Source organism: Mya arenaria, chromosome 4 (assembly GCF_026914265.1).
Source record: "Mya arenaria isolate MELC-2E11 chromosome 4, ASM2691426v1".
Taxonomy (NCBI): domain Eukaryota; kingdom Metazoa; phylum Mollusca; class Bivalvia; order Myida; family Myidae; genus Mya; species Mya arenaria.
In genome coordinates, this window is record NC_069125.1 from 34,031,192 (window position 1) to 34,039,732 (window position 8,541).

The window sequence follows — 8,541 nt, forward strand, 5'->3', positions numbered from 1 at the left end:
AAACATTCCATTTACAAGTGGTTGCAATGTCACATTCAGAGTGCGTGTTTTGAATTAATAATCAGTAATTACTTTATGGAAAAGAGTAATACATGTATTTAAACTTCCGTGTTTGTATTCAACTAGTTTTTATAATTATGTTTGACCTGCAAACTTGTCCTTTATAGGTCTATGTTCTTCACTCTGAATGTATACAGACATAACTATTAGGTCATATTTTTTCTATACACTCATATGTTAAAAATCTAGCTTTTGTGCCCGCCTTCTTCAACAAGAAATACTATTAAATTTTAATACAACTAAAAATTGGAATGCAAAAAAACACTATATAAGTTAATGTCACTGAATAAAAGTTAAAATATGTTGTGGGACTAATGTAAGATAGCGTGCTTTACGAGAGAGTAAACATATATTAAAACATCATACTGAGTTTTAGACTGAATTTGTATTATTTATTTGTTATTTATGTAATTTATACACTACTATACATTTCTAATCTATAACTGCTTATATAAATACTTAATGATGTCCTTAATGGAAGGAACAGTAAGTATGTGGGATAAATGTTAATATCTTTAAAAAATCATGGATAAATCCTGGACTTTGCGTTACAGGTAGTGCGACACATTCCCACATTAGACCCCAGACACCGTAAAGCAGTGTTTCATTATGCCCACAAAATATCAATTGGTCTTACCTTTTTATGTTTAGGTAATTTTTCTTGTGATTTTCATGTGGTGAACTTTTTTCAATATGTGTGTTGTTAGTTGTTGAAAAACAACAACAGGAGACGAGCGTTTGCGTGCAATTTTTATGGGTTTTTTGTTTATAGACATTTTGGTGACTTTCAGGTCAGGTTTTTGCGATAGTTATGTGTAAAAATCGGATAATGTTGATTTCTAGGTCAAGGCCAATCATTGATGTGAACAGAGTGAAAAGTTCTCGTCAATATTTATGCAAAAAGCTAAGAGGCCGATAACTTTTGATATATTGCTGGTACGTTATTACGAATAACTACCCTTTGGTATGAGAACTGTGATAAATAAGGGCATGTTTCGTGTCATGATATCTTCTTTGTCGTTGACCATTTTATTGTAATATGATATGAATAAACAAAAACACAAAACATCTGTTGAATAAATTGTTAAATCTTTCATTTCTGTTTTCTTTTCTTTCTAACTCCGTAGTAAAGATATCAATAAAGGTATATCGAAGTAAAGGTATGTAGTTTGTTATAATTTTATGTGAGCAGCTGTAGCCTTTTAGTACATATAACACTCAAATCCATTTCCCGATTTGAAACCTGTTCCTGCAAGGATACGAGAAGGGCTTCTAAAATATCCTTACTGGAAACATTTGGGTAAGACCAGTCAAGAGTTACCAGACCAAAAAAAATTCTTCTTTGCATTTTTATGTTCTTTGTCAATTGAAAAGTTGACCAATCGCATTTTAATTTTACCAGACCGGCCTGGTGGACCAGAGCTTTGGGATTTTTGGTACTAGTTTGACTAAGAATGTGTCCATGAATAGTCTGTATTAATATTATAGACTGATTGAATGCCCATCAAGGTAGAGAAAAGTGAGGGTATACATATATAGTAATTGACGCCTGATCCCTTCAAGTCACCGGTATTAGCACAGTAACAATGTTAACAAGTTCAATGTTGGTGAATTTCTTCATCTAAACACATTGATTGAATTTTACAACATATACACCTTTTTTCTTTTTGCGATTTTCGGAACTAAATATAAATTTCCACATGCCTTATTACATAACTTCTCGATGTTATCTAGAGCTATCACCGGATGTGTTTAATATCCCCACTACACAACCTCCTTGTAATAAGAAGTATCACATGGAATGACGTTTGTTCATAAAACATACAATTTACAAGATATACGATATAAGAATCTTTATTTAAAGTCGAGTATATGTTACACCTTTAACTGCTTACTAAATATTACATTTATGAAAAAAAAAATTAATTACTGATAACAAGATAACGTGAATTTAATAGCTGAAAAGGCAAAATATTAAATGATTGGTGAATGCTAAGAGATTTAATTTGATCTACTATCGTCTCATAAGGTAGAAATACTGTGTTTTCTGCACCTTTCTTTCAAATTAAACACAGTATCCTTCATAAGAACCATTTTTTTTAAACATTTATTAATCCTTTTTGGTAAATTAAAACAATTGTATTAAATATGGTAAATCTTATTTGGGAGTAATAGTGCATCTTTAAGTATATTGAATTGTATTATTTCTTTAACAGACTTTGAGCCAACTGAAATAACTTGAAATATGTTTTGATTTGTTTGGAAAGAAACCAATTTACCAAAATGTTTCTTTCGTCTTCAAGAATGCCCTATGAAGATAATGGCTACTAGAATAAGAAACTACTAACATCTGTGGAATAATGCATGAATCTTCCTTTTTTGCTTTTCACAGCATAGCACAGTTTTTAACCGAGTTGACTGTTATAATAAAACAAATTGCACAGTACTCCTCCTGAACATAATCAATATGTGTACGAAGTTAAAAGTCAATACCGAGAATGTTATGAAGTTATGGAGTGAAGAAAAATAAACGTGCAAAAAATACCATACATGAAATAATGTTTCTTATGCACAGCACTTCAGCTTAACACGGTTAATATGTGTACAAAGTTTTTATAAATATGTATGCGAAAAACTACAGAAACAAGCTCAGTAGCAAAAAGTTTAAACATAAACATAAACGCCAAAGACATAAAACATAAAAACAAAAAAATACAAGCAAGAAACATGAAAAAATAGCCAATACCTAAAAAACATATTTAGTTTTAATATGGAGAAAAGTAGACTTGTCCCGATGTCCCAGGACGGACAGAAAGAAGGACCGACGGACGTACGGGACAAGGTGATTCGTATATAGCCCCAAATGGTAAGGGCATAATAATGACATGTTAATGACTAAAAAACTGATTAAAATGTTTAATTCAAATCTAAGATGTTCATGTCATACAATAACTTAAAACGGAGTATCAACAAAGTATATATAGTATACATTGTTTAGGATTTACTTTAGTATAGAATAAAAATACATACAGAAGAACAAGCTATAAATGTTTACACAATCACAATGAATTATGAAAAACAAATTTTAAAGCGTCTGTTTTTTAGGTCAAGCGATTGTCTATGGACTGGCAGAAGGGTCCGAATTCCAGACGTGTATTGCTTATGTTAAGTTTGTTGTCGAACATTTGCCAATTAATTACCATAAGCAAACGCAACACCGGACATATTAATATTAACATTTTCAACACCACCACCAGAAACATTAATCCGCACTACAATACCACCACCAGAAATATTAATCAGCATTATCAATACCACCATCAGAAATATTATTCCGCCTTATCAACACCACCACCAGAAACATTTATCCGCACTATCAATACCACCACCAGAAATATTAATCAGCATTATCAACACCACAACCAGATATATAACTACTATTAGCAACACCACCACCAAAAAAATGAATAACTATTATCGACACCACGACCAGAGATATAAATTAGCATTATCAACACCACCACAAGAACTATAGATAACTATTAGCAGCACCAACCCCAGAAATATTAATCAGCATTATCAACCTCACCATGCAGGTTCGACATATCAATGAACATTATCAATAGCACAACCCGAAATATTAATCAGCATTATCAATCTCACCATGCAGGTTCGACATATCAATGAACATTATCAACAGCACAACCCGAAATATTAATCAGCAATATCAACACAACATCCATAACGTATCACATGTCTACTTTTAAATGTTAATAATTACCTGTACATGTGAGAAAATAAACTGACTAATGGTTATTGATAAATTCATACAGACATACTTAATACATTCCAAATTAAAGTCTTGGATGGTATTCAAAATTGGTCTCAACTGGATCTAAAAACGATATACTAGCTAATTGGATTGTGTCATGTAAATAACGGACCTAAACAGTGACTGAAACTAATGATGTATGACCATAATGTCATAAGTAGCATATTGAATAGCATCCCTTTTGTGCACATTTTATACAAAACACAACAACAAATCTTCAACAAGGTATGGTGTGATGATTTCCATTTATCTAGAAAAAAAGTAACGACATTGTTTCACACAAAAGTGGAGACCATTTTGTAAAGTGTATCACAAAAACGAACATTGTTATTTTGCTTTTTATTTTCGTAACAACTCGACCATTTCCGACAAACTTCGAGATAGACCTCCTAAATACAATGGTAACAACTCGGCCATCTCCGACAAACTTCGAGATAGACCTCGTATATACAATGCTAACAACTCGACCATCTCCGACAAACTTCGAGATAGACCTCGTAAATACAATGGTAACAACTCGGCCGCCCATCTCCGAGGTGTTTCGATTCATTTTTTGTGTAAGGAACTAATATAAAATAACATTATCTGGTAATATTTCTTGATTTTATGATAGTTTATTGAAGCAATATTATGCTTTAACCCGGAATTCCGGTCGGAATAACTACCCACTTTTGGTACAAAACAAATTGTACGTGAAGGATTTGCCATATCAAAAATAGTAAAAAATCCGTCAACCTTCAATTATTTTGACTATGTTGTCATCGTGCTAACAATGCAACACTCTGTGAAGTGTCGTCTCTGGGAAAAGCTACATAGCTTTGAATGTTAATGTCTTAATATGATCATGCCCATTGCCTCCAACGAACAAGTTCTGCTGACTCCGGGAGAAGCAAACACTAAATGGGTTATCCAATCTACTGGTTTGTGCAATCCAACCTTTGAATCCAGCAGTGTTAGTTAACTCACATACACACACGCACGCACGCACGCACGCACGACCCACACACAGCTAGTTGGCTGTTCCCTAACACATCCTGTTTGGCCATGCGGAAACATCACAATAGGGTCTTGATGTTTAGCCCGAAAATTTAATACACGAGAGGAAGTAATCTCTGTTCTGGCTAGTTAATTTGTTTATAACTTTATATGGACCATAAAATATATGAATATCAGTTGAATTCTTTCTGCTGATATATTCTCTTTACCCTACTGACGAAGCTTTCCTCTAAAGCCTATTCAATTATTCGTTCGAATGTAAATATCTTGACATAGTTACCCTTCTTGCTTCCAACGAACATTTTCTGCTGACTACGTAAGAAACACACGCTGATCGGTTTTTCTAATCCATCATTTGCACCAAGCAGTGTTTTCATCGTACCTGCTGCAGTGTCGATGAGAACAATATTGTTGGTATCTCTCCCGCAAACAGCAATGTCACCATTCCCTATCAAGTCTAGACCATGTGGACATTTCAAAATGGGGTCTTGATATTTAGCCAGAACACCCAACGCAAGACTAAGCTTAATTACTGTGTGGCTTTCTCTGTCAACAACAAAGACACATGGTGACTTCTCTTTCACGATTCTTACATTCAATGGACCCATAAATAACTCGTTTCCAACTGATTTGTTGTCAATTTTATGGATCATGCTTCCTACGAGGCTCATGGCTTCGATTTTCTTAGCATTTTTGAAGCAAACATAAAGCTTCTTATCGTGATAATCCACGCCTCTGCAATCTCCATCTAGCTTGATTTCTCCCTGGATGGCAAGTGCATCGCCATTGATTTCTACAAATTGAATTGTTGCTTTTCTAGGCAATGTGACTGCTGCTTTAGTTGGGGTCACAAGGCATAACTGCCATGGATAGGAATCCATTTGCAATTGAGAAACAGTTCTATTTCTCTTCGTGTCCAATATTTTTACAGAACAACTCCCGAACCCATAATCAGCGATAAGTATATTGTCTTCTGACAGAATCTTCAGTCCACTCACCCAGCAGGGGTAGAATGCGCTATCTTGGGAGGACCATGCAACGATTTCAGCTGATGAGGCCTTTCTGAATGGGAAACCTGTGGAATACAGTAACATACAATTGCGTATCGCACATTAAAATTTACTTGAAATGATGGGTAACAAGAGCGTTCTTATACAGAGAATCTGTTCCGTTCTCGACTAATATTTACGTGCATGTTTTATTCTTATATTTATGCTTAGCAATGGCTTTTGAGGTACTAGTAATTGACTTACACAATTATACGAAGCATTGAATTAAGATGTCACAACTGAAGATATAATGTACTTGTAAAATACTAGTATAATATTAGAAACTATTGTGATGCATCATTTCAAATGCGTATACCTACAAAAAATAAGCTTATTAGGTTCTTTACCTTAATATAATGAACAAAATAACAAACTATTTCAAAGTATAATTTGATCAAATATCCTTGTAAACTTCAGTAAAACATGCTTTTATGGCAATTAACATACAAACCTTTCATTGTTTGCTTTTGTAGTGGCATTCTCTTGGTTTCCTTAATAGTCCCTAAGGCTGTTAGGGACTTCATCAGATCAGTTGTTGCATAGTCCCCAACGAAATTGGAAGTCAGCATTGACATATTTGAGTTTATGTCATCCAAGGTTGTTTCGATTTTCTCCAGCTGACGTTTGGACTGTTTAGCCACAATAAATAACTGATTAATGTTATTTTCATGTGATTCTAGACTGGATTTGATTGCGTTCATTTTATCTTTTGCAACCTGGCATTTCTTTTTAAAAGATCGAATATTTTCATCATTGCTTTTCTTGATATCATTCACCTTGGCTAGCAGCTCTTTTTCTCTCATGTCGAGGAATGCAACCAATTCCTCTCTGAGCGCTCTTATTTGGTCGAGTTCTTCGGTTACCTCTTCATCTACAGTTTTCAGACATGTTTCAATCAGTTTACCACATTTTTTTAAGTCGCGGTCCACTTTTGCAATGTTGGTATGTAGCCTTTCAAAGCCCTTGCCCTGCACAAAGTCTTTAGCGATGTTTGGTATGTAGTCAGTTTTGCATGAGTTATGGTCATCAGCAATACAATATCTGCAACTAAGGGAATCGTGTTTGGAGCAGAAAAATTTGATAACTTCATTAGAATGATTCGGACAGTGTTCGGTTAATCCAGTTAATCTTTTCTTACCATCTGTCCTGATAGAAGAATAAAAAGAGGGCATGCCATTATCACTGACTACAACATGGTCTTGTTGATGGACTTTGAGACAGCTTAAGCAGAGGTGTTCTTTACAGTTGTTACAGAAGCCATTCGCGGGAACGCTACCACCCCCTTTTTCACAGGGACTACAGTAGATGGTGGCATCAGCCGACGAATTCTCAACATTATATGTATGGTCAATACCCTGGAGTGCCATAATTAAAGCTGAAATCAAGCATATTAATTCAAATAACGTTATCACTTGAAATGAGAACATGAAAAGTTTGGCCAAAATATGATAAAATATTAAAAGTAAGTCATGCAATGTAATGCTTAGAGGTCTTAAAAAGGTCTAAATACATACATGTACAATAATTGAATGATAAAAAGGTATAAAAAATAGCAATTTAATAGACTTTGTAGGTTGTTTATGCCATAAAAAGCATATGTCTCCTCCTCTGCCAACGGTTCAGGCGATTTGGTGCAAAATATTGTCATATTAAAGTCATATAACCTTTGACCTCTGAGTATGACCTAAAATCATTCAAACGGCTTACGAGATATGGAGCGGACTCCAATTGTAGGCATATGACCTTTGACCACTTATTGTGACCTTGAACTGAGTTGGTTGTAACATGCGCTCTGTACTTCATCTCAATATGGTGAACATTATTTCATAACCCTTCAAGCGGTTTAAAAGAAATGGAGCGAATAAGATTTGTGATGGATGGACGGACAGACAGACAACTCGAGCAGTAACAATATATCGCCTCATCTATGGGGGAGGCATACATATCATACAAGTATGGAAAAAATCAAATTGCACTTACCTATTTCAAATGATATGTTTTCGCTGTGCGCATTGTTATATGAAGATAACCTTGAGAGTGCGGTGTTTTGAATCCTTGATTTGTAATAACATCACTTTTAAACTTCCTTGTTTGTTCTTTCAGTATTCAACCAATATATACAATTATGTCCGTGTATTCAAGTGGATGTCTAGAAGATTTTTTTCTTTACACCCGAAAGCTTAAACATCTAACTTTTGTCAACCAAGCACAATAGGTGCTGCTGGCCGTCTGTTTCTGCAATAAAATAATATAAATTCTATTCACAGCATTAACACAATGCGAAAAAAACAATTTTGTTTATTACAGTTATACAAATTTAATGTAATACATTATTTCATATATTCAGTAATCAAATGCCTCATTTGCCATCATCAAGCAAGTAATTATTAGATCAATGCAACAACTTTGTCCTTGATCCATAAAAATGTAATTAACAAATTAAACAACACATGTCGACTATGCAGGCGTAACAAGTTGTGAAACTGACCTTGCGTTGTTCAAAAACCGTAGCAAGGTTGTACAAAAATCGTAGCAGCGCTCGCTAGACTAACTTTTATAATAATTAAGGTAGCACACCCCTTATGGGCAACATTTCGAACTGTG

At 34.4% G+C, this 8,541-nt stretch overlaps 1 protein-coding gene across 1 annotated transcript; it reads right to left on the reverse strand.

Annotated features, from left to right (window-relative positions):
• Nucleotides 1-1,898: 1,898 nt before the first annotated feature.
• On the reverse strand, nt 1,899-8,382 carry LOC128229910 (uncharacterized). Its single transcript, XM_052941814.1, has 4 exons — nt 8,343-8,382; nt 7,918-8,172; nt 6,389-7,312; nt 1,899-5,963 (listed from the first exon to the last, which is right to left on the reverse strand). The coding sequence occupies exons 3-4, from the start codon at nt 7,302-7,304 to the stop codon at nt 5,125-5,127; spliced, it is 1,755 nt and encodes a 584-aa protein (XP_052797774.1). The 5' UTR covers nt 7,305-7,312; nt 7,918-8,172; nt 8,343-8,382; the 3' UTR covers nt 1,899-5,124.
• Nucleotides 8,383-8,541: the final 159 nt, after the last annotated feature.